The sequence below is a fragment of the Heterodontus francisci genome, chromosome 7, assembly GCF_036365525.1.
Source record: "Heterodontus francisci isolate sHetFra1 chromosome 7, sHetFra1.hap1, whole genome shotgun sequence".
Taxonomy (NCBI): domain Eukaryota; kingdom Metazoa; phylum Chordata; class Chondrichthyes; order Heterodontiformes; family Heterodontidae; genus Heterodontus; species Heterodontus francisci.
The window spans coordinates 8,098,276-8,124,736 of record NC_090377.1 but is presented as its reverse complement, the minus strand read 5'-3'; the positions used below and the strand labels follow the sequence as shown (position 1 = coordinate 8,124,736).

Genomic DNA, 26,461 nt, shown 5'->3' with positions numbered 1-26,461 from the left:
TTTTTTACTATTTCACTGAGGGCTTGGAGTGTAGTGATTCATCCATCACTCTGCAAAAGGACTGGAGCCCATGAGAACTGAGGGAAGGTAATGTTGAATGCGATCAGTGGAGAGTTAGTCATTTACGGCATAGACGGAGGCCATTCAGCCCATGAAGACCATGCCGGCTCTCCACGAGCAGTCCAGTCAGTCCCACTCTATCCCCGTTGCCCTGTAAGTTTGTTTTCTTTAAAGTGCCAATCCAATTTCTTTTTGAAATCATTGATTGTCTTCGCTTCCACGCCCTCGTGGGCCGAGCGCTCCAGGTCATTACCACTGACTGCGTTAAAAAAGAGTTCTTCCTCACATTCCCCCCGTATCTCTTGCCCAAGATCTTCAGCCTTTGTCCACTAGTCCTTGCACCATCATGGGAACAGTTGGATGATGTCTGGAGAATGTCAGTGCTATGGAAAGGGGAACTGAATCAGAGAGAGTGCAAAACCCTGGGGAAGATTAACCAAGAGAATGAGTGGCCAATTCCACCAGCGAGAGAACCAGTTCCACATTAAGCTCAACAACCGCATCAGCAGCGATGGTTGGAAATACATGGTCCCAAATCACATCAAACGCTTGTCACTTTCTGTCCCAAGTACAGTTTACCCCTGCTAATCCGAAGTTGTCTTTTGTTCAAGATTATCCAATAATTCTAATGAAACAATTTAAATGAACAGGTAATAGGAGTTTTCATTCTGAAGCAAATTGAAATAAAGGAAGATAATTGGAGCATTGTGATCAGGGATGCTACATGATCAGAGGCTATTGCTTCAGCCTCGTGACATGTCACTGCTGTCCAGCAATTCCATTCCCTTTAATTCTGGGCTTTGGTTTTTAAAGTGAGAGGTACAGCTGAAAGGCTGAGGCCAGGACCACCTCTGAGGCTACCAAGAGCAAGATAAATGGAGAAGCAATGGCTAAATTTGGTTGTTAAAATGTCTGTAGACTATTGGAGGAAGGTGGAGAGAGAGGGAGGTGAATTTGGAGGTCCTGGCAATAAGATAGGTTATGAGGGTGATGATGGCATCATGGGTAATGTTACTGAACTAGTAATCCAGAGGCCTAGGCTATCCCACCATGGCAGTTGGTGGAATTTAAATTCAATTTATTAATAAATTCAATTAATTAATAAAAATATGGAATTGAAAGCTAGTCTCAGTAATGGTGCCATAAAACTATCATTGATTGTCATAAAAACTCATCTGGTTCACTAATGCCCTTTAGAAAGGCAATCTGCCGTTCTTACCTGGTCTGGCCTACAGGTGACTCCAGACCCACAGCAATGTGGTTGACTCTTACATCCCCTCTGAAATGGCCTAGCAAGCCACTCAGTTGTCAAGGGGAACTAGGGATGGGCAACAAATGTTGACCTTCCCAACAATGCCCACTTCCCATGAAAGAATGAAAAATAAGGTTGAAGTATGAGGCAGTGCGATGGGTCCCGATATCAGCACAGGAAGGGTGCAGGGAGGAAGAAGAGTGTATAGGACGGGGGATCTGGAGCTCGGTGGGGTTGGTCAGGGAATGAGAGAAAAGTTCAAAGGTGCCACAGTCCTGTTGATAAAACAGAGAGGTTAGAGGTGAGAAGTATTTTCTGTACCCTATACTGTTCTGATATTTATATTTGTTACTCCGTGTTGTGATTGTAATTCTCTTCTGGCCCTCTGCTTCACTCCTGAGGGAGATGTGGTCCAATGGGAGGCAGTTTCCTGAGCATAGATGACTCTCGTACTCTGTTTGTGCCTCTGTCTCTAGGTCAGGACAGTCACCAGGGTCCCTTGACCTGCCTCGCCACCAATGACGCCGGGAGCCTGGTCCTGACTGGGTCTGTTGACTGCACAGCCAAACTCCTAAACCCACTCACAGGCAAGGTAATCCAGCTAATCCCGAGTTTTCCCAGGATTAAATAGAACAGCTCTTTCAAAGAGCTGGCACAAGTATGATGGGCCGAATGGCAGTCTCCTTCTGTGCTGTAAGATTGTATTAGGCTGGGTCTCTTCTTGAGAAAAGAGAAGGCGGAGAACGATTGGTAGAGGTCGTCAAAATTATTAAAGGGTTTGACAGGGTAGACTTGGAAACTGGAGAAGGTGTTTCCACTTGTGGGGGAGTCAGAAACGAAGGACTGTAAATATAAAATAGTCACTGATAAATCCAATAGGGAATTCAGGAGAAACTTCCTTACCCAGAGAGTGGTGAGTATGTCGAACTGGCTAGTGCAGGGAGTATTTGAGGTGAATAGCATCGATGCATTTAACACCAAGCTAGATAAGCACATGAGGGAGAAAGGAATAGAATGATGTGTTGATGGGGTGAGCTGAAGAAGGATGGGAGGAACGTCGGGTGGAGCATAAACAGGACAGAGAAGTTGGGCTGAATGGCCTGTTTCTGTGCTGTAAAGTTGAAGTAATTCAACTGACCTCTGAAGCGAGAGTGAAAATTATTTCTTCCATTTTCAGGATTGAAAGAAGCTATCCATATTTCTTCCTCCCCACCCGACAGTATTGTGAGTTGATTTAGATTTAGTTGGTTACAGAAGCAGCTGTTCTGTGTTGTGTATTGAAGTGAAGTAAAACTCCATTTTATACCCTTGGGCCCTTTATTACTTTTCTATTTAGTTATTTTTCTTCATCTTTTTCCAACCTTTTTCTTTTAAAATGTCCAAGAACAAGGTGATACCAACTAATCAGTCAAATGCCAGATAAACCTGTGGATAAAGAACTTGCATTTACATAGCGCCTTATCACATTTGAGACGTAGTGCAGTGCTTCACCTCCAATGATTTACTTCTGAAATGCAGCCACTGGTGTTTTGTGGGAAACGTAGTAACCAATTTGTGTACAGCAAGATCCACAGTGAGTCTTGCGTGGCCCCTGTGAGCGGTCTTAAAGTGATGAGGGACCTCAGGTACCTGGTGTTACGGTCAAGTGAAGGGGGGGGGGGTGGTCGAAGGGCTTCCCACTTTCCCTCTCCTTGTTTGACCACAACACGTTCACTTTTTTTTAAAAGTGCATGTACTGGCCAATTCAGTAGGTTTTCGATTACTTGTTATGATCATAAACTCAAGAAAACCTGTCCGATTGGTTAACAAAGAAAGATGTTAACTTTATTGTACCTAAACTGAACTAATAAAATAATAAACAATGCGCCAACGTTCAATCTCTCTCTCACAACACTAGAGGTTTACAGACATGCAAATAGGTCACAGACTGGGGAAAGGTAGATGGGTTAAGTTAGAGTCCATTTAAAAAAAGAAAAAGATATACAGTCTGTTGAGTTTGGTGATTCGGCTGGAGTCTAGCTGAATTCAGTGTTCTTGAGGCTTTTAGTTTGAAGGGGTAGATGACTGGTTCAGTGAGTCTTTGGAAGATAGCGATGTGGATGATTTCCTGCAACGGGTTTCGGATTGTAACCAGAGTTTGCAAAGGTGGTCATTCAACAAGCAGGATTTGAAAGCTTTCAAGCTGGAATGGAGAGAGAGAGAGAGGGGAAGGGACCCCTCCTTAGGGTCTGCTCATGTCAGAGTCCAGTTGCTTCTCCTCTGCTGCAGAAAAAATATCAGCTGAAAACCACAGATGGGGGAGGGGCTTGTCACACGACAATCACTCAGTGATTCAAACAGCAGCTAGCATTATTTCTCTGCTTGTTGAAAGAGCAAGTAGTTCCTTTAAACTTCCTGAGTCATGGTTCTTGCTGGAAAATGCGCAGACATTTTGTCTCCATCTTTACAGTCCTTTGCAATGTCGGGTACAATGTAGCAAACCAGGTGATTGTCTTAAACTGACAGGATGACTTTACTGACAACTTGTCTTTTAAAAATGTTTTTTGAAAAAGATAGAAATTCAGATCTCCAGTCAGTAGATTAAGGAAAATTACCATTCAACAACGCACATAACGTAACACCTCCCCACCGTGTGAAATGAAATGTCACAACAGGAACATTGCATTATGAGAGCACAGATAAAAAAAACTGTACACACACACTCAGTCTCAATGTCATAGCCATGCTCTAGTTTTTGTTTTCATCTGGGATTGGCCAAGAGTACAACTGGGAAATTCCAACTGCTTTGACTGGACTCAATCAGCTTGTGCTCTAGCGTACACTGAATTTCTTCATGTATTTCTACAATATCTTCCTTTTCCAGTTTCTCTATAGCAGTGAATTCAACCCTGGATTCTAAGTTGTTCACAACTTTGTGAAAATCATCCAGTGCTCTTTGATCAGGGCTTTTTTCTGTGCTCATCCAGCCCGGCCCACAACAACTCCTCAGTTAGGATACTTGACTTGCAGTCACCATCACCACCCTCCAAATCTGCCACAAAAACCTTTTTGAGTTTAGGGTTTTCCTTTGGCTTCTGAGCTTTTCTGTGTCTCCGTTCAGAATTTAAATATTAAATTTCTAGGTCTTCAGTCTGAATTTCCTCCCGAACCTGGGTCAGTTTCCTGGGACCTGGTGATAGGGGTTTTGTTTTATGGGAGCTGGAGTCTCCTACATCCACAGCCTTTGCTTTTTCCTATGATCTGGGTTGTCAATTATGTAATTCACATTGCTTATTCTCTTTACTACTCTGTACGGGCCATTGACACGAGCTTTCAGTGGTTCACCCTGTATTGATAGTAACACTAGCACTTGGTGTCCGGGCTGAAATGTTCTGGCCTTGGCATGTTTATCCACTTGCCTTTTCATAGCTGTCTGGGAGGTTTTTTGGTGTTTCTGAGCCACCGCACAGGTTCTCGTGAGCCATTCTCGGAACATGGCGATGTAGTCTTAACAGGGAAGATTCGTCCCTGTGTCCCAAAAACCTCTCCTTGATTAGTTTTAGAGGATGTCTCCCCTCGTGTCAAAGGGACTAAAGCCAGTGGACTCATTGGGTGAGTCCCTGGTAGCAAAGAAATCCCAGCCCTTTGTCCCAGTCATGGGGGCATTCATAGCAGTAGGCCCTGATCATTGTCTTTCGGGTCTGGTGGTACTGCTCCAAAGCCCCTTGTGACTGTGGGTGGTAGGCTGAGGACTTTAGCTGAGTTATGCCCAGATTACCCATGCCCTTTTGTAAAATACTGGGCATAAATTCGTGCCCTGATCCGACTGGATCCTGGCAGGCAGCCCATATCGGGTGAAGAATTGGGTTAGCCCCTCCAACGCTACCTTGGCAGAGATCGTTCATAGAGGGATGGCCTCTGGAAATCAAGTAGCCACATCCATATTGATAGCCCCCTTTTTGTTTTCAGCAGGGGTCCCACACAATCTACCAGCATTCCGCTGAATGGTTCCCCAAAGGCTGGTATGGGAAGTAGGGGTGCAGGTTTTATTGCAGGTTCAGGCTTCCCCACAACCTGGCCAATGTGGCAAGTCTTACAGAACTCCACCATATCCTTGTCGAGTTGTGGCCAGTGAAGATGCTGTTTTATGAGGGCTTGGGTTTTTCTGATACCGACATGTCCAGCCACTGGAATCTCGTGGGCTATTCTCAGTATTTCCCTGTGGTACCTCAGCGGCACCACTACCTGGTGGACCACTGTCCACTCTTCATCTGCAAGTCTGTGAGAAGGTCTCCACTTCCTCATCAGCATCTCATTCTTTAAATAGTAGCACTCTGAAACTCCCTCTGCTTCAGCTTCAGTTTGGGCAGTCTGTGCTAACTTTTGTTTAACCCTGGGTTGGCTTGCTGAGCCGCGACCAAGGAAGACTTGTTTAACCCATCCTTTGGGTCCTCGAACTTCCCAAAGAAAGTTTCAGATAACCAGACAGTAGGGTCATCTATCTACTCTACCAGTCCGGCCTCCTTCTACCGAGCATTTTTTGCCATCGACTGGGTCACCGCACAGTCAGGGAAAATGCCAGGGACCTTTTCCTGTAACTGCTCTGTCTCCCTGACCTTGTTCAGTCTTTGTAAGACCACTGGGGAAGCTACCACCTTCGCCCCCGCCACGTCAGTCCCGTCCACAGGTAAACGAGGGACAATCTCCATGGTTACCACTCCTAAAACAAGGTCACACTCTAGGTGCACCAGGTATAAAGGTATGGGCGTATACTTGCCCTGATACCGTTTACTAGCACTCTAGCATTCAGTGCACTTTCTGGTGGAAAGGTCATGCCTTTTCCTAGCAGAAGGAATTGGGTGGCCCCCCTATACCTAAATATGTAATCGCCTCACTCAAGGGATGTAGGGTCACTTTTCCTCTGAACACAAAATCCTGGTAATTCTCAAGGATTTTAAGTTTTCCTGTGCTCTCAGCAGTATGTTTACAGGGTTTTACTGCCACAGTTAAAGCCACAGCCTGGTCTGCTGTGCTTTCCATCAGGGACCCTTTTCCTGCACTGGTCTGGTGTACCCTGACTAATCCTATGAGTTTTCCCAGTAATTTCCAGCAGTCAGCTCGAAGGTGACCTGCCTTATTACAATGGAAACATTCAGGCTTTCAGGCATCACTCCTGTTCTCAACACCTTCCTTTTTGGCCTGAGGAGGGCCCCCTGTGTTTCCAGCTCTCCCTTCTCGCCCATGGCTGTTCATCCTCATATCACCCTCCCACCTTCTATGCTTTTCAGGTTTTTGGAGGTGACTATGGAAGGGTTTCCCTTGGGGCAATGGCTTATGAATAAGTGTATAATCATCAGCCAGGATTGCTGCCTGACTGGCTCATGGAAGCTTTTGTTTTATCATAGAGTTATACAACACAGAAACAGGCCTTTCAGCCCATCGTGTCTGTACCGGCCATCCAGCACTCAACTATTCTAATAATCTTTTCCACATGCCTTCTTATGGAAAGGGGAAGCGAGTTTTTGAACTCCTCGAGGAGAATCCCTTCTCCTGAGGTTTTCATTGGTGGACTCTATTTTAAGTGTCTATCCATTGGTCAAAAGCGAATTGCTTAACCCTTTCAAAGTAGATATAAGTTTGTTCCGGCTGCTTTCGGAAAGCTCTCTTTCCCTTCCCTGAAATTCTAATTCTAGTCTCCTCTGTTCTAGTTGTATCTTAGCTAATGTTACTTTATCTGTTTCAGATTCTATGCCCCTCTCCAGTTCTTCAATGTCAATTTTAAAATGGTTGGCCACAGGTTTTAGGATTTCAGGCTTCTGAGCTTTTAGAGGGATAGTAATCTCTAACTGCCCAGCTACATTCCTCGACTGTTCAACAGATAGGGCTTTTAACCTGGCCCAAGTTACTTCATTCTGTTCTAGGAAGGTACTGGCCTCCAATGTGGACATTTTAGTACTGTAGCACTGAAAACCTGTATTTTAAGTTTTTAAATTATTGATCGGGATCAATTTAGTTTCCTGCTTCCAGTTTCCCGTTTGTCTTTGGGTTTGATTGCAGACGTGAGTTCCCAAATTTCTGTTATGGTCAAGTGAGGAGGGGTAGAAGAGCTTCCCTCTTTTCCTTCTCCTTGTTTGACCACAACAGCATTAATTCACGGAATTATAGAATTGTTACAGCTCAGCAGGAGTACATTTGACCCATCGTGTTGACATGCTAGGCCCCCACCTGCCAAGAATGAGGCACATGAACTTTGTCATGAACATTGATTTTAAATTGTTCCTGGAGTGAGGAAATGACTTGCTAAACAGATCAGCCATGGCTGGAAAAGGCATTTGCATATTAACAGACAGTGCTTGGAAGGACAAAGGACCATTCCTTGACGCATTTAACCCACAATGGACCTTGATCACCAGGTATTGTGTGTAAGAGGAGCATTCCAGAGACTGCTAAGGTGATACAATCTAGGACTGGTTAGACCAGCTGGTCACATGACTAACTGGCTGTTCCAGGGTCTTTTGAACTAAATATAGAGAGTTTGAACTCAAAGACTGTTTGTTGCTGGACTGAAAAGACCTGTCCTGGCTGACTCTCCACAGCTTCTCCTGTCTGCTCCCATCTCTTTCTCACAAGCCTCTGACTCCACTGAAGACACATGAACCCCAAGAGAGAAAAGTCTCCTTCAGCAAACAAGGTTTAAGAAGAATACTGGGCCCCAGCAAAAAGCAAGAACTACCTACAATCAAGGACTCTACAGTGAGCTTGAAGACTCGTAACAAAAACTTCAGATATTGCCTTAAACTTTTCCACTTTCTTTTCCTTCTGCTCTTTCTGTCTTTATTTGCATGTGTGTATCGCGTATGCATACATGGCTACGTCGTGTAGCTGTAGGCGTCAACCAAATTAGAATTTAAGTTTAATAAATTTCAACTTTTCTTCTTTAAACCTAAGAAAACCTATTTGTGCAGGACTCTTTGCCTTAAATTGGAAAGCAGTGAGCAAGGATTCACCAAGGGGGAGCTAAAAACACAATGTTTAAAATTAAACCCTGTTACGGTAAGACCAGGTGAAGGCTGAGAGGGACCCCTAGACACTTTTCTCACCTGGTTGTAACAACGTCTGCACCGGTTCTCTGAATAAGCAATTCACCTAATACCTTTCCCCTGCCTTGTCTGAGTGTAGTGAGCAGTGTTCTTTCTCAAAGTGAATGTACTGGCCAATTCAGTCGGTGTTTGATTACTTACTTGCTATGATCATAACAAGAACCAGTTAGACAGGTTTTCTTGAGTTAACAAAGAAAGAGCTTCACTTTATTGTACCTAAACTGAACTAATAAAATAATAAACAATGCGCCAACTTTCACTCTCACATACACTCGAGGTTTACAACATACAAATAGGTTACAGAGTGAGAAAAGGTAGATGGGTTGAGTTAGAGTCTATTTTTAAAAAAAAGGTATACAGCCTGGAGTTTGGTGATTCGGCTGGCTTCTAGCCGAATTCATGGTCCTGAGGCTTTTAGTTTGAAGAAGTAGATGATTGGTTCGTTGAGTGTCCTGGAGATAGTGATGCGGATGATTTCCTCCAATGGGGTTTCATTTTATAGCCAGAGTATGCAAAGGTGGTCTGTCAACAAGCAGGATTTGAAAGCTTTCAAGCTGGAATGGAGAGAGAGAGGGAAAGGGAACCCCTACTTAGGGTCTGCTCATGTCAGAGTCCAGTTGCACCTCTGCTGCAGAAAAAACATGAGCTTAAAAACTACAGATGGGGAGGGGCTTGTTATACGACAGTTACTCAGTGATTCAAACATAGCAGCTAGCGTTACTTCTCTGCTTGCTGAAAGAACAAGTAGTTCCTTTAAATTTCCTGAATCGTGGTTCTTGCTGGGAAATGCGCAGACGTTTTGTCTCCATCTTTGCAGTCCTTTGCAATGTAACAAACTAGGTGATCGTCTTGAGCTGAAAGGATGACTTTACTGGCAGCTTGTCTTTTAAAACCGTATTTTGAAAAAATATATAAATTCGGATCTTCAGTCAGTGGGTCAGGAAAATTACCATTCAACAAAGCACATTAGTGTAACAATCAGCTGCATCTCCCTAACCCAGGATGCTGTGACCAATTGCGCCACAATGTATGAGTGCCAACTCAGCAGTTAACTTTGATCCTACTGGTCTGTCTGCCTCACTGCTACACTGACTGACACCTTTCCCCAATAGGCTCGCAGTGGAGCTGACTATAATTAATTAGATGCCCATTTTGATTTAATTTTCAGTCCCTTTTGTTGGGAGTTTTGTACGTTACAATAATACCATCACTACTTGTCCACTGTGTGTGTTCTTGAATTTGCAGTGATTTTTGAAGTCAGCAGATGGCACTAGCTTGTGACGTGGCTGAATGGATTTGATAACTGCTGTAGCGGAACCTAGTTAGATTATTTAAATTGGATATTAAAAGACGTTGGGGAAGAGATCAAGGCACCATAGAAAAGGGAATAGTGCCAGAGGACTATGTGATTCCTATATTTTTTTTTTAAAAAGGGGATAGAACAAGTCCAGGGAACTATAGACAAGTTAGCTTAACATTGGTGGTAGAAATGATAACAAAATCTTTTCTCAGATTTAATGGGAAAACATCTAGAAGCCAAAAATATAATTGAGTAGTCAGAACAGTTTTCAAAAAGGAAGGTCATGCTTGACCAACCTTATTGAACTCTTTGAAGAAGTAAAATTGCCTACCTTACATTGTCTACGATGTCATATATTTAGATTTTTTTTTAAAGAAGGCTTCAATAAGGTAACAAAGTAGACTCATGGTTGAGGTTGGAGCATGTGGAATTGGGACATGTAGCAGAATGGATAGCAAGCTGGCTAGAAAACAGTAGGGTTAAGGGTAGTTATTCACACTGGCGGAAGGGATTGGGGCTGAGACCGCTGTTTATCGTTTACCTAAACAATATTCCACTTTTGGGGCAACTAAAACTAGAGTTCATTAATACAAGATAGTCACCAATAAATCCAATAGGGAATTCAGGAGAAAGTTCTTTAGCCAGAGAGCGGTGAGAATGTGGAACTCTACCAGAGGGAATGCGAATTAGGAGCAGAAGTAGGCCATTCGGCCCCTCTAGCCTGCTCCGCCATTCAATAAGATCATGGCTGATCTGTTTCTGTCTGGAATTCCACACTCCCATCTACTCCCGATAACCTTTGATCCCCTCTAACAAGACTCTATCTACCTCCGCCTTAAAAATATTCAGTGACCCTGCCTCCACCACCTTCTGAGGCAGAAAGTTCCAGAGTCCGCAGAACCCTCAGAAAAAAATTCTCCTCATCTCTGTCCTAAAAGGGTGATCCATAATTTTAAAACAGTGCCCCCTCGTTCTGGACTCACCCACAAGAGGAAACATCCTTTCCACATCCACCTTGTCAAGACCGTTCAGGATCTTATAAACTTCAATCAAGTCTCCCCTCACTCTTCTAAACTCCAGCGAAAACAAGCCCAGTCTGTCCAACCTTTCCTCATAAGACTTGAATAGCATAGATGGATTTAAGGGAAAGTTGGGTAAACACATGAGGGAGAAAGGAATAGAAGATTATGCTGATAGTGAGATGAAGATGGGAGGAGGCTCCTGTGGAGCATAAATACTTGCATAGACCTACCTCTTGGGCTGAATGGCCTGTTTCTGTGCTGTGTAATTCAATTTAATAGAGGAATGGTTATTCATGCAGCAGTGGGTATTCCTACCAGTTAAATTAAAATGGTTCTAAACTCTTAAACTTGCTAATAATAATTCCGGCAATAGTACTGAAGACCTGTGCTCCAGAACTTGCTGCGCCCCTAGCCAAGCTGTTCCAGTACAGCTACAATACTGGCATCTACCCTGCAATGTGGGAAATTGCCCAAATATGCCCTGTACACAAAAAGCAGGACAAATCCAACCCGGCCAATTACCGCCCCATCAGTCTACTCTCAATCATCAGTAAAGTGATGGAAGGTGTCGTCGACAGTGCAATCAAGCGGCACTTGCTTAACAATAACCTGCTCAGTGACGCTCAGTTTGGGTTCCGCCAGGGCCATTCAGCTCCTGACCTTATTACAGCCTTGGTTCAAACATGGACAAAAGAGCTGAACTCAAGAGGTGAGTTGAGAGTGACTGCCCTTGACATCAAGGCAGCATTTGACTGAATATGGCATCAAGGAGCCCTAGCAAAACTGGAATCAATGGGAATCGGGGGGTTGGCGGGGGGGGGTGTTGGGGGGGAAACATTGTTAGTTGGAGTCATACCTAACACAAAGAAAGATAGTTGTGGTTGTTGGAGGTCAATTATCTGAGCTCCAAGACATCACTGTGGGAGTTCCTCAGGGTAGTGTCCCTGAGGCTCAACCATCTTCAGCTGCTTCATCAATGACCTTCCTTTAGTCATAAGGTCAGAAGTGGGGATGTCTGCTGATGATTTTACAATGTTCATCACCATTCGTGTCTCCGCTGATACTAAAGAAATCTGTGTAGAAATGCAGCATGGCTTGGGCTGATAAGTGGCAAGTAACATACGCGCCACACAAGTGCCAGGCAATGACCATCTCCAACAAGAGAGAATGTAGCCATCTCCCTTGACTTTCAATGGCGCTACCATTGCTGAACCCCCCACTATCAACGTTCTGAGTGTTACCATTGACGGAAAACGGAACTGGAGTAGCCATGGAGTACCGTGGCTACAAGAGCAGGTCAGAGGCTAGGAATCCTGCGGTGAGTAACTCACCTCCTGACTCCCCAAAGCCTATCGACCATCTACAAGGCACAAGTCAGGAGTGTGATGGAATACTCTCCACTTGCCTGGATGGGTGCAGCTCCAACAACACACAAGAAGCTCGACACCATCCAGGACAAAGCAGTCCACTTGATTGGCACCCCATCTACAAACATTCACTCCCTCCACCACCGATGCACAGTAGCATCAGTGTGTACCATCTACAAGATGCACTGCAGCAATGCACCAAGGCTCCGTAGACAGCACCTTCCAAACACGTGAACTCTATCACCTAGAAGGACAAGGGCAGCAGATGTATGGGAACACCACCACCTGCAAGTTCCCCTCCAAGTCACACACCATCCTGACTTGGAACTATATCGCTGTTCCTTCCCTGTCACTGGGTCAAAATCCTGGAACTCCCTTCCTCACAGCACTGTGGGTGTGCCTACTCCATATGGACTGCAGCGGTTCAAGAAGGCAGCTCACCACCACCTTCTCAAGGGCAATTAGGGATGGGCAATAAATGCTGGTCTGGCCAGTGCCGCCCACATCCCACGAATGGATAAGTTTTAAAAAAAGGTTATGTGTCTAACAACTGCTATAGAACAGTAAGACATCCTAAGGTGCTTCAGAGAGATGCAAGGAGAAAATGGATACTGAGTCAAAGAAAGACATTAGGAGGGGTGACTGAGAATGTTGTTGAAGAGATGGGTTTTAAGGAGGGCCGCAGAGGTGAAGAGCTTTAGGAAGAGAATTCCAGAGCTGCTCACGCTTCATGTGTTAAGTTTTCCAGCTTGTTTGAGCCCTTGGGGCCTACACCCAGTGACAGATCCAGTGGCCTGGTGCTCCACAGGGGGAGGTTGAGTCTTTCGATGTGTTGCAGTGGAATGTCAGCCTCAATTATAGGGCTCAGTCTCCAGTGGGATTTGAACCCATGACCTTCTGACAGAGGTGCAAATCAGATGGGGTGGATGGGAGTGTGGAATTCGAAACACAAACAGATCAGCCATGATCTTATTGAATGGCAAAGCAGGCTAGAGGGGCCGAATGGCTAACTTCTAATTTTTATGTTTAACTCTGACTCTCTTTTTTTTCATTCTCTGTCCTCATGTGTTGCCTGGGTTTACAATGTAACACAATGCGCGCAAACTTTATTCTGGTTGCTATTTTATAATTACCTTAAAGCTGACTCGTTGCATCTTTCTCTACAGGTAGTTGGTGTCTTTTCAATCCAAAACAGCATAAAAGAATGTGTGGAGAAAGAGCAAATGGAGGATGCTGAATCCAACTCCAATTCCGTAGAATCTGTGGGATTTTGTCGGGTGTAAGTCTAATTTTCCTGTGTGTCCGATGTTGTACCTGATAATTTATCAGCTGTTTAGTTCCATTGATTAGTTAGTGAACATATTGTTTGATTTAATCAGTTAATGGGTGTCGAGTGGTTGATCACTTGAAAAGCATCAAGAGTAAATTGTGTAGCATGGGGTTGGAGTCACGTCTAGGCCAGACTTGGTGGCTAAGCTCCCTTCTCTGAAAGACTTTACTGAACCAGTTCTGTAGTAATCTGGTGGCTTTCAGTATAACTTGTATCTGGCGTTGGCCTACAGATGAGGCAAATTACAGAATTCAGTTTCACAACTTACTACAGTGGGATTTCAACTCACAAGCCCTTGGATGTGAATCTAGCACCCGAGATACTTGCTTCAGCGATTAACTCCGTTGATCATTTGTCAGGCGATCAGTTCCATTGAGACTACAAGTGAATTGTTTACATTTCTTTTATATTAAAACATTATTTAGGTGTGTGTTTTAGTTAATTAGGGTTAATATTCCTGCAATCTCTTGCTGACAGTATAGTTATTACTGCAGTGTTGTTTGTTTGAACTGAGAGAGCTCCTGGTGTTCGGGAATCGGCAGGTTTTGGGGAGCCAAGATTCTCTGGATTTCCACAAGTCTCGGTGTTAATGGACTGTGCCTACTGGATTGTAAAGTTAGGAGAGGCTGACTGTGTTCCCTTTGTTAATGTGGCTGTTGTATAAAGTGCCGATCAGACAGTGAAGGGGTTAATTATGTTTTCCTAGTCTTGGTATAGGTCCCACAGTAAATAGCAGACTGCGTAATAGGCTGTTGTATATACAGTGCTTGACTTATCTGGTCTGTCTATTGTAAAGTAAACGGTGGGAAACAGGGGCCCGCGACTTGGAGATTGTAGGGCAAGGCTGAGTAATGACTGAGTTCCCAAATCCACGCACCCTTATCTCCTGAAGGTGCTGATTCTTTGCTGACTTTTGGGTTTAATGGACACCAGCAGCCGTCCAGTAACTCAGCCAACTTGGCCACTGAGCATGTGCGAATCCAGACAGTGATTGCTTGCAGGCTATTTGGCCATGTGAGGATGTCGCAAGCAAATCTGGTCTTGACCACACGCTCATTTTGCAGGAGTTGCTGCTGGCTAGCAGACAATGAAGGCAATAGTTCAGTCTGATTTGTCCCCTTGATCACCCAGGCTGCTGAAGCTCATTGTAGCAGAATCCCAGAACTCCCAACCTAACTGCACTGTTGGGGCATCTTCACCATGTGGGACTGCGGCTGTTCAAAAAGGAAGCCCACAGCAACCTTCTCAGTGACTAGGGATGGGTAATAAATATTAGCCTTGCCAGGGAGGGCTACATCCAGAATGTTTTCTTTTTAGAAGAAAAAACAATCTTTCTTTAACTTTAAGTTGTTCCCTTTGCAGGCTTCCGTTGGTTGCCGTTGGCTTTTTGGACGGAACCATGGGAATCTGGGATGTTCCGTCACAGACGCTACGACACAAGTGGCAGCTTCAAGTAAGTGAGACCTGCAAAAACTGGATCTGCCCTTCCCCTTGTGGTCCTCGTCTTGTTTGGCAAGCTCCTTCTTGTGGAGACTGTTTGGTTTCTGGGCCTGTGTCTGTGCCTGTGGGGGGTGGTGGGGGGCGTCCTGTGGGAGATGATAGAGAATATCTTGACCCTGATACCCCACGGGGAAGGACCAGGTGTTTGCGCAAAGTGAGCATAGCTGAAGCTTGGGATCAAGGTGCAGATATGACCCTGTATCATACACTGTCCGGTGATAGGTTTCCAGCGAGACCAGTCATGTGGCTGAGATTCTTATTCCAATCCTTGCATCCTTGCTGCGTCTCTCCGCACCTTTGAAAGCCTCCAAGCTTATATCTGGGTGCTCGGTCACAATGCTCAGCTTCTCGGGAGGTTTCATTACCTGGAAGTTACTTTGCAAATGTTTGTTGTAATTCATAGGAATAAGTGGAGGCGATTTAATCGGATCATGTCTTATCTGTATCACAATTCCACTTACCCACCTTCGCTCCATAACCCTTAACAGCCTTGCCTAAAAAAAAACATCAATCTCAGTTTTGAAATTTTCAGTTGACACCAGCCTGACTAGCTTTTTGGGTGGGGGATTGTTCCAGCTTTCTGTTACTCTGTGTGTGAAGATGTGTTTCCTGATGTCACCCCTGAATGGTCTAGTTCTACTTTGAAGGATTTTTTTTTTTATTCATGGGATTTGCCCAGTATTTATTGCCCATGAATTGCTCTTGAAAAGGTGGTGGTGAGTTGCCGAGACCCACTGAGTTTTTTTCCCTGTAGCGGTTAGATACAACTGAGTGTCTTGCTCAACCATTTCACAGGGGAGTTAAGAGTCAACCACATTTCTGTGGGTCTGGAGTCACAGGATGGCAGATTTCCTTCTCTAAAGGACATTAATGAACCAGATATGTTTTTCTGAAAATCCATTAGTTTCATGGTCACTTTTGCTGAGACTGGCTTTTGATTCCAGATTTTTTATTTAATTAACTGAATTTAAATCCTCAACTGCTGTGGTGGGATTTGTCTTCTTGTCTGCAGATCAGTTGTCCAGACCTCTGGATTACTCGTCCAGTAACATAATCACTGTACTGCCATACCCCCTGAAAGCCCTTGTTCTGGACGTTCCCCCCCCCGCCCCCCCCCCCCCAAAAGAATAAATAGTTTTTCTCTACCGTATCAATTTCTTTAATCATTTTAAACAGCTCAGTTGGATCATCCCTTAATCCCCTATACTTTAGGGGATATAAGCCGCTGCCTTCTCTTCTTTGGCCTCCTTATCTCGAGAGACAATGGGTAAGCGCCTGGAGGTGGTCAGTGGTTTGTGAAGCAGCGCCTGGAGTGGCTATAAAGGCCAATTCTAGAGTGACAGGCTCTTCCACAGGTGCTGCAGATAAAATTGTTTGTCGGGGCTGTTACACAGTTGGCTCACTCCTTACACTTCTGTCTCTTTTCCTGCCAACTGCTAAGTCTCTTCGACTCAACACACTTTAGTCCCTCCTTTATGGCTGCCCGCCAGCTCTGGCGATCACTGGCAACTGACTCCCATGACTTGTATTCAATGTCACAGGACTTCATGTCACGTTTGCAGACGTCTTGAAAGTGGAGACATGCATGGCGGGTGGCTCTGATACCAGTGACGAGCTCGCTGTACAATGTGTCTTTGGGGATCCTGCCATCTTCCATGCGGCTCACATGGCCAAGCCATCTCAAGCGTCGCTGGCTTAGTAGGGTGTATATGCTGGGGATGTTGGCTGCCTCGAGGAGTTCTGCATGTGACTATTTATGACTGGTCAAATTGAAATTTTAAACAGATCTATGCACTGAAGAGTTGGTGTTGGGGATAGTCACAACTCTGGGGCCCAGGAAGGGCTTTTATTTGATTAGGAGCCCATGCATGGCGCTCGCTCGCTGTCTTTTAACCTGCTCATCAAGAGACAGTCTCTGGGAGGGTTCTTGGGATTAAATCTGGCACCTCCTGGCTCAGTACCACATGTCATCACACAAATGCTGAGAGGTAAGCCTTGGTCACAAACCTGGGCGTGTGGGCAGGCAAGAGGGCTTAGTCACCGTGTTGGCAATCTGAGCAATTCTAACCGGTTCTGTCATCTTTCAGGCTGGGATCGTGCAGCTGCTGTGGGAAAACCATTCGCCAATTATATATACAGGGAGCCTTGACGGAGCCGTGCGCATCTGGGATGCCCGGTCGGGAAGAATGGAGAGTGAATGCTGTGGCCACGCAGCAGAAATCCTGGACTTTGTGGTGAATAAGTAAGTGTCTTTGCCGCTGTTTCAGCCTTTTATCACTAGAAGCCCAGAGCTGTCAGGACTGGGAAAAACCCAGTACAATCGGTGGTCCCACGTTTCAGAGCATCCTGCCACATACGTTTGCACCCCTTCTTTCGCCAAAGCATGGTAGGCTAGTGATTCTGTTACTGGACTACTAATCCAGAGTCTGAGGGTTCAAATCCCACCAGGTACAGTTTGGGAATTTGAAGCCAGTTTTTAAAAAAAAAAATTGGACTCCGTAAAAACGACCATGAAGCTGGTTAGATTGTCATAAAAACATAACTAGTTTCTGTAATGCCTTTTTAGAGATGGATGCCTGCCATCCTTACCTGGTCTGGCCCTATATGTGACTCCAGATCAGCACCAACATGGCTGATCCTTCACTGCCCTCTGGAGTGGTCTCGCAAGTCACTCAATTTTATCAGCCGTCCAGTGGTTCAAGACACAAAGCCACCACTGCCTCTCTGGTCAATTAGGGCAGTAAATTCTAGCCTTGCCAGCAATTCCCACATCCCAAGAATGAATTTAAAAATAAAGCTGGATTCACTCAGCAGGTCTGGCAGCATCTGTGGAAAGAGAAGCAGAGTTAACGTTTCGGGTCAGTGACCCTTCTTCGGGGTTCCGAAGAAGGGTCACTGACCCGAAACGTTAACTCTGCTTCTCTTTCCACAGATGCTGCCAGACCTGCTGAGTGAATCCAGCATTTCTTGTTTTTGTTTCAGATTTCCAGCATCCGCAGTATTTTGCTTTTATTAAAAATAAAGCTGCCCAGCTCTCTCAGTTCTGATGAAAGGTCACTGACCTGAAACGTTGACTCTGCTTCTCTCTCCACAGATGCTGCCAGACCTGCTGAGTATTTCCAGAATGTCTTGTTTTTATTTCAGCTCTCTCTTTAATTTGCTGACATTATATGAATGTAGGACCATTAAGTATTTAGTAGCAGGAATAGGCCATTCAGCCTCTCAAGCCGACTGCAGTTCATTGAGCTTTAGTTCCATGTCCCTTAATATCCTTTGCTAATTAAAACATATCCATCCCATTCTTGAAAGCTCCAATTGTCTGTTGCACACTTCCCCGACCCTCTGTGTGAGCTTGTTTAATTTGAATCCGTTCACCTGAGCTTGGGCCCGTGCCCTGTGGTTACCTTGAACAGTTTATTGTGTGCAGGCTGCTACAACCATGGAGCCTCCACATTCCAGATTTAGTGGGACGATGGGGAAAGGGCAGAGGAATGAGTGTAAGTAGGTATCCCCGTCAGAGCAGGCACAAGCACAATGGGCCGAATGCCTTCCTTTTGTGCTGTAAAATTCCAAGATGAATTCATTTCTGCTTAGGTTAGTGCACCTCGGGGCAGAATGTTACAGGTTCAAGCTCCACTCCAGTCCAGGCTGACATTCCATTGCTGTTGGTGAGCGTGTGCTGCACTGTTGGAAGAAAGATGTTAAGCATCCCGTACCACTGTTGAAAGAAGAGCAGGGAGTTCTGTTGGTGTCCTTGCCAGCATATAATTCACTGGTTAGGCCTTAGCTGCAATATTGTCAATCCCTCAGAGAGGGCACAGAGGAGATTTACTAGAATGGTACCAGGAATGGGGAACTTATGTGGAGAAGTTGGGATTGTTCTCCGAGCAGAGAAAGTTAAGGGGAGATTTAATGGAGGTATTCAAAATTATGAATGGTTTTGATAGAATAAATAAGGAAGAGCTGTGTCCAGTGGCAGGAGGGCCAGATGACATAGATTTAAGGTGATTGACAAAAGAACCAGAAGGGAGATTAGATTTTTTTTTAAACACAGCAAGTTGTTGTGATCTGGAATTCTCTGCCTGAAAGGGCGGTGGAAGCAGATCAAATTCAGATTGGATGAATACTTGAACAAAATAAATCTGCAGGACTATGGGGGAAAAGCAGGGGAGTGGATCTAATCTTTGAGAGCCAGTGCAAGCACAGTGGGCCGAATGGCCGCCTCCTGTGCTGTAGAGTTCTATCCCTCCCTCACCTAATACTAACAAAGAAAAATACACTTTGTGGGCGGTTACAGGCACAAAGTGCTACTCCGGACTCTGCATTCATTGCCTGGGAAAAGCTTTGAGACCTTTTCTTTTTAATTGTGTTCAACTTAGAAACCTTTGTGACCCTTTCCCAGGGCTATTAATCTGCATGAATCATTGAAGTGGGATGACAGTGAGTATGTCTGTGTCATGACGAGTTTAACCATCGGTGGGAAAAAATGCATGTTGCACCTCCTGCTGTGGTGCTGCTCACTAAATAATTCTCGGGAGTTCCGGTGTAACTTATCAGTTTGTAACGGGAGCAGTTGGAAGAACAGGTGACTTTGGACCTGTGATTCCCAAAGCTCTACACCACTGGGGTTGTTTCTCAATAGCAAGAAGCTAGCATCTATGGAGGAGGAGAGAGATTTTGGGCCCATGTACAGAAATCACAAAGTTGGTGCCAGGTATAAAAGTAATTTAAAGGGCTATTGGCTGTTGGCCTTTATCTCAAGAAGGCTGGAAGTTACGTTACAGTTGTATGAAGGTCCGGTCAGACTCCAGCTGGAGTAACTGCATTCAGTTTTGGCACTGCACCTCAAAGGATATATCGGCCTTGGAGGAGGTGCAGAGCAGATATTCACCAGAATGATACTGGTGCTAAAAGGGTTTAAGTAACAAGGACAGATTACATAGACAGGGCTTGTATTCTGTTGAGTAGAGAAAATTAAGGACTTTTTTTTATTCATTAATGGGATGTGGGCGTCACTGGCCAGGCCAGCATTTATTGCCCATCCCTAATTGCCCTTGAGAAGGTGGTGGTGAGCTGCCTTCTTGAACCGCTGCAGACCATGTGAGGTAGGTACACCCACAGTGCTGTTAGGAAGGCTGTTCCAGGATTTTGACCCAGCGACAGTGAAGGAATGGCGATATAGTTCCAAGTCAGGATGGTGTGTGACTTGGAGGGGAACTTGCAGGTGGTGGTGTTCCAAATCATTTGCTGCCCTTGACCTTCTAGTTGGTAGAGGTTGCGGGTTTGGAAGGTACTGTCTAAGGAGCCTTGGTGCGTTGCTGTAGTGCATCTTGTAGATGGTACACACTGTGCATCGGTGATGGAGGGAGTGAATGTTTATGAATGGGGTGCCAATCAAGCGGGCTGCTTTGTCCTGGATGGTGTCAAGCTTCTTGAGTGTTGTTGGAGCTGCACCCATCCAGGCAAGTGGAGAGTATTCCATCACACTCCTGACTTGTGCCTTGTAGATGGTGGACAGGCTTTGGGGAGTCAGGAGGTGAGTTACTCGTCGCAGGATTCCTAGCCTCTGACCTGCTCTTGTAGCCACAGTATTTATATGGCTACTCCAGTTCAGTTTCTGGTCAATAGTAATCTCCAGGATGTTGATAGTGGGGGATTCAGCGATGGTAATGCCATTGAATGTCAAGGGGAGATGGTCACTAACTGGCACTTGCCACTTATCAGCCCAAGCCTGGATATTGTCCAGGTCTTGCTGCATTTCTACACGGACTGCTTCAATATCTGAGGAGTCGTGAATGGTGCTGAACATTGTGCAATCATCAGCGAACATCCCCATTTATGACCTTATGATTGAAGGAAGGTCGTTGATGAAGTAGCTGAAGATGGTTAGGCCTAGGACACTACCCTGAGGAACTCCTGCAGTGATGTCCTGGAGCTGACATGATTGACCTCCAACAATCACAACCATCTTCCTTTGCGCTCGGTATGATGCCATATTCGGTCAAATGCTGCCTTGATGTCAAGGGCAGTCACTCTCACCTCACCTCTTGAGTTCAGCTCTTTTGTCCATGTTTGAACCAAGGCTGTAATGAGGTCAGGAGCTGAGTGGCCCTGGCGGAACCCAAACTGAGCATCACTGAGCAGGTTATTGCGAAGCAAGTGCTGCTTTATAGCACTGTTGATGACACCTTCCATCACTTTACTGATGATTGAGAGTAGGCTGATGGGGCGGTAATTGGTTGGGTTGGACTTGTCCTGCTTTTTGTGTACAGGACACATCTGGGTAATTTTCCACATTGCAGGGTAGATGCCAGTGTTATAGCTGTACTGGAACAGCTTGGCTAGGGGCGCGGCAAGTTCTGGAGCACAGGTCTTCAGTACTGTTGCCGGAATGTTGTCAGGTCCCTTAGGCTTTTCAGTATCCAGTGCCTTCGATCGTTTCTTGATTTCACGCGGAGTGAATCGAATTGGCTGAAGTCTGGCATCTGTGATGCTGGGGACTTCAGGAGGAGGCCGAGATGGAGCATCAACTTGACATTTCTGGCTGAAGATTGTTGCAAATGCTTCAGCCTTATCTTTCGCACTGATGTGCAGGGCTCCCCCATCATTGAGGATGGCGATATTTGTGGAGCCACCTCCTCCAGTTAGTTGTTTAATTGTCCACCACCATTCACGGCTGGATGTGGCAGGACTGCAGAGCTTAGATCTGATCCGTTGGTTATGGGATCGTTTAGCTCTGTCCATTGCATGCTGCTTACTCTGTTTGGCATGCAAGTAGTCCTGGATTGTAGCTTCACCAGATTGACACCTCATTTTGAGGTATGCCTGGTGCTGCTCCTGGCATGCCCTCCTGCACTCTTAATTGAACCAGGGTTGGTCTCCTGGCTTGTTGGTAATGGTAGAGTGGGGGATATGCCGGGCCATGAGATTACAGATTGTGGTTGAGTACAATTCTGCTGCTGCTGATGGCCCACAGCGCCTCTTGGATGCCCAGTTTTGCATTGCTAGATCTGTTTGAAATCTATCCCATTTAGCACAGTGATAGTGCCACACAACACGATGGACGGTATCCTCAATGTGAAGGCGGGCCTTTGTCTCCACAAGGACTGTGCGGTGGTCACTCCTACCAATACTGTCACGGACAGAAGCATCTGCGGCAGGCAGATTGGTGAGGACGAGGTCAAGTATGTTTTTCCCTCGTGTTGGTTCCCCCACCACCTGCCGCAGACCCAGTCTAGCAGCTATGTCCTTTAGGAGTCGGCCGGCTCAGTCAGTATTGGTGCTACCGAGCCACTCTTGGTGATGGACATTAAAGTCCCCCACCCAGAGTACATTCTGCGCCCTTGCCACCCTCAGTGCTTCCTCCAAGTGGTGTTCAACATGGAGGAGTACTGACTCATCAGCTGAGAGAGGACTGATCTAATTGAGGTGTTTAAGATGATTTGCTCGGGTAAAGAGAAACTATTTCCTCTGGTTGAGGTGGGGACGGGTGGGAGATTGGCTTGGAACAAGGGGGCAGAACCTTCAATTTAGAGCTCTGCTGTTCAGGGGTGATGTCAGGAAGCACTTCACACAAAGGGGAGTGGAAATCTGGAAAATGCGACTGAGACCCGGGGGTCAATTGAAAATTTAAAAACTGAGATTGACGGATCTTAGAAACAAAAACAGAAAGTGTTGGAAACGCTCAGCAGGTTTGTCAGCATCCCTGGAGAGAGAAATAGAGCCAAAGTTTCAGGTCTGTGACCTTGCTTCAGAACAGGATCTTTGGTTGTTGTATATAATTCTGGTGAATCTGTGTGGTCTTTTTCCCCAACAGGGAGGCGTCTGTTATCGTCACTGCTTCCGGAGACCGGACCGCAAAAGTATTCTATCTACAGCGACCAGATCGGTAGAACAAGCATTGTCGCTTTTAATCGCACTCTGCCCGAAGACCCCACCTTACAGACTCAGTAGCTGCAGCACTTTGTGTAACCTGAATTGTGCTGTGCAACAGGGACTATCCTTTCTGGTTATGACTTTTTAAAAAAAATAATAAAAAGTTTGAATTTTTTGCTTTTAGTTTTTAAAAAATAAGTCATTATTGCAACAGAGGCAAGAAAGAAATGGTTCTTCAATCTTTCCCAAACATTGGGCAGGTCCTGGTGCAGTTGCTGTAGGAGGATTAGTCTGTACCGCCATGCTGGGATTCTTGGCATGACTCAACATAGACAGCAGTGGAGAGGAAGTTTTAATCAATACCTCACCCATTTTCTTTTTCAACCAGCTTGTCTGTTTGGAGTTGGGGCTGAGGCACATTATTCAGTCCATGTTTCTTAGATTTTTTTTTAGATTTAGAGATACAGCACTGAAACAGGCCCTTCGGCCCACCAAGTCTGTGCCGACCATTAGCCACCCATTTATACTAATCCTACACTAATTCCATATTCCTACCACATCCTCACCTGTCCCTATATTCTCCTACCACCTACCTGTACTAGGGGCAATTTATAATGGCCAATTCACCTATCAACCTGCAAGTCTTTTGGCTGTGGGAGGAAACCGGAGCACCCGGCAGAAACCCACGCAGACACAGGGAGAGCTTGCAAACTCCACACAGGCAGTACCTGTCCTGGGAGTGTTTGGGACAGTGTTGAGGGAGCTTTACTCTGTAACCCTGTTTTTTTTCCCTACTCAGCTCTCCCTCTCCAGCAGCACCTCCAGCAACTGACTGCAGCACTGTCAGCTGCACCTCGTTGAGGCACTCAGAATTCCCAATCACTGAGGAGTCAATCCCCATGCTGCACCTGAACTGGGAGTGTTTGATGGGGACAGTGTAGAGGGAACTTAACTCTGTATCTAACCCCCGTTTCTTTTTTTTTCCCCCGTTTTTTTTTCAGGCCCCTTTTATATTTTCATGTTGAGGGGGCCTTTATTCCTCAGGCCCCCTTTATATACACATTTACATTTTTTTTAAAAATAACTTCATTTAAAACCAGATAAATCAACAAAAAACTCAAATTAAAATGCCATTCTCGGCGTCAACGATGCACTCCAGTCCCTGTGGTGCCCACCGGTCGCGGAAGGCCTCAAGCGTACCGGCGGACACCACATGCTCCTCCTCCAGGGACACCCGGGCGCGAACGTAACCGCGGAAGAGGGGCAGGCAATCGGGGAGGACGGACCCCCCTGACGGCCCGCAACCTGGATCTGTGAATTGCCACCTTGGCCAGGCCCAGGAGTAGACCGACTAGGAGATCCTCCTCCCGGCCGAAGCCCCTCCGCACAGGGTGCCCAAAGATCAGGAGCGTGGGACTGAAGTGCAGCCAGAATTTGACGGCAGCCCCTTCAGATACTCAAATAGGGGCTGCAACCTCGCACACTCCGTATATATGTGGAACACTGACTCGTCCAGGCCGCAGAAAGTACAAGCGGCCTGAGAGTCCGTGAACCTACTTAAAAGCCTATTGCATGGGACTGCCGTGTGCAACACCCTCCACCCCAGGTCCCCGATGTAAAGGGGGAGCACTCCCGCGTAGAGTGATCTCCATCGGGGTTTCCCCTCGCCGCCAGATGGCAACGCGGACCGCCAGGGCGTGTCCGGCCGGCTGACGAGGGCGAGGAAGTGGAGAGTGTGCAGGAGCAGCCCGTACAGGAAAACCCTCCACGCCGATTGGAATGGCACGGAGGGCATTTCCGAGAGGTGGCTCGGTTTGTGCGGGACCGGCTCCCGAGGAGGGTTTTGGGGCCTGGGTCCAATGAGCAGTTCCGGCCGAACGGGGGTCAGCTCGGTTGGGATCGCTCCGCATTCCCGAGCCCCCTCGCCACCCGCAGTGAGGGGCGTCCCGGGGGTTTCGGCTACTCCTCCGACCGTCCCCGGAGTCGGCCGCCCGGACAGCCGAGGCGCTCTCCTCTGCCGGCGGGGGAGTGCCCCGACTGGCGGCGACCATGTTCCAGACTCGGAATTGATCCCGGTAAAAGACAGGCAACTCCCTCAGAGAGGCGCGGCTAACGGACTCCACCAGGAGCTGCGTGTCGTCTTGAAGGCAGTGACACTGGCGGAAAAAGTACGTCGCCAGCGCACATCATCTGGGAGGACGCTCGACGTACAAGTATCTCTGCAGGGTCCGAAGGTGGAGAGTAGCAGCCTGGGTGCGGCCCCACACCAGCGACTGACCGCCCTCCTTGATCGGGAGACTCAGGACCGCAGCAGAGACCCAGAGTTTCCTCTTGCCCCAGAAGAAATCGACGAGTTTCTTCTGGATCTTGTTGGCAAATACAGGGGGCGGGGCCAAAGTGACCAACCAGTACCACAGCATGGAGGCCACCTGGTTTATGACCAGCGCTCGGCCCCTGTAGGAAAGCACCGGAGCAGTCCTGTCCAGCGCCCCAGCCGAGCGACGACTTTCACCTCCAACTCCTGCCAGTTTGCCGGCCAGGCTTCCTCAGCGGGGCTAAGGTGGACTCCCAGATAGAGGAGGTGCGTAGTGCTCCACGCAAAAGGTGTCATCTCCTGCGGCAGGGAGTCCACCCGCCACTGACCCACCAGGGGTCCGGAACATTTCTCCCAATTGATCCTTGCGGAGGACGCGGCAGAAAAAGTCTGCTGACAGTCGCGCATCCTCCGCAAGTCAACGGGATCTGTGACCGCGAGGAGCACGTCATCGGCGTAAGCCGAGAGGACGACCCGCATGGCCAGCTCGCGCAGAGCCAATCCCGTCAACCTCCTGCGAAGCAGGCACAGGAAGGGCTCCACGCAGATGGTTTACAATTGGCCGGACATGGGGCATCCCTGACGCACTCCTCTCCCAAAGCGAAGGGGCGCCGTCAAGGACCAGTTAACTTTGACTAGACACTCTGCGGCGGTGTATAAAAGTTGGACCCGGGCCACAAAATGCAGCCCGAGTCCGAAAGTGCGCAGAGTCCCGCAAAGGTATTAGTGATCCACCCTATCGAACGCCTTCTCCTGATTGAGGGAGAGAAAGGCGACCGACTGACCAGTCCTCTGGGAAAGATGGATCAAGTCCCGGACCATGTGGATGTTGTCCTGGATGGACCGGCCCGGGACTGAGGAGGGAGACCGGACGCCAGTTTTAAAGCAGGCGGAGATCGCCCCTCTTCGGCAGCAGGGCGATGACTGCCCTGTGCCACGAGAGGGGCATCTCCCCGGTCGCCAGGCTTTCCCCCAGGACCCGCGCATAATCATCCCCCAGGACGTCCCAGAATGCCCTGAGGAACTCCACGGTCAACCCATCCAACCCTGGGGATTTGCCCCACGAGAGCTGGTGGAGGGCGCCGGTCAGCTCCGCCAACGTGAGCGGAGCCTCCAATCCTTCGGTGTTCTCCGGGCTGACCTGCGGCAGGTCCTCCCACAAAACTCTGCGCGCATCCTCGCTGGACGGATCCGGAGAGAACAACGCACTGTAATATGTACGGAACAGGAGGCCCATTCCTTCCGGATCCGTGATGGAGGATCCGTCGTCGGCCAGCGGCTCGACGAGCTGCTTACGGACCCCCCGCCATTTTTCCAGCGAGTAGAAGAAGGGTGAGGCGTGGTCCAAATCTTTCAGGATCT

General features: G+C 47.0%; 1 protein-coding gene across 1 annotated transcript in view; it reads left to right on the top strand.

Annotated features, from left to right (window-relative positions):
* aamp (angio-associated, migratory cell protein) overlaps positions 1-22,968 on the top strand; it is a 46,326-nt gene extending 23,358 nt beyond the window's left edge. The window contains exons 7-11 of the mRNA XM_068034456.1: positions 1,789-1,904; positions 13,247-13,359; positions 14,773-14,863; positions 16,998-17,152; positions 22,727-22,968. Coding sequence (XP_067890557.1) covers positions 1,789-1,904; positions 13,247-13,359; positions 14,773-14,863; positions 16,998-17,152; positions 22,727-22,802 — 551 coding nt within the window. The 3' untranslated portion in view covers positions 22,803-22,968. The remainder of the gene's footprint in view (positions 1-1,788; positions 1,905-13,246; positions 13,360-14,772; positions 14,864-16,997; positions 17,153-22,726) is intronic.
* The last annotated feature ends 3,493 nt before the right edge of the window (positions 22,969-26,461 follow it).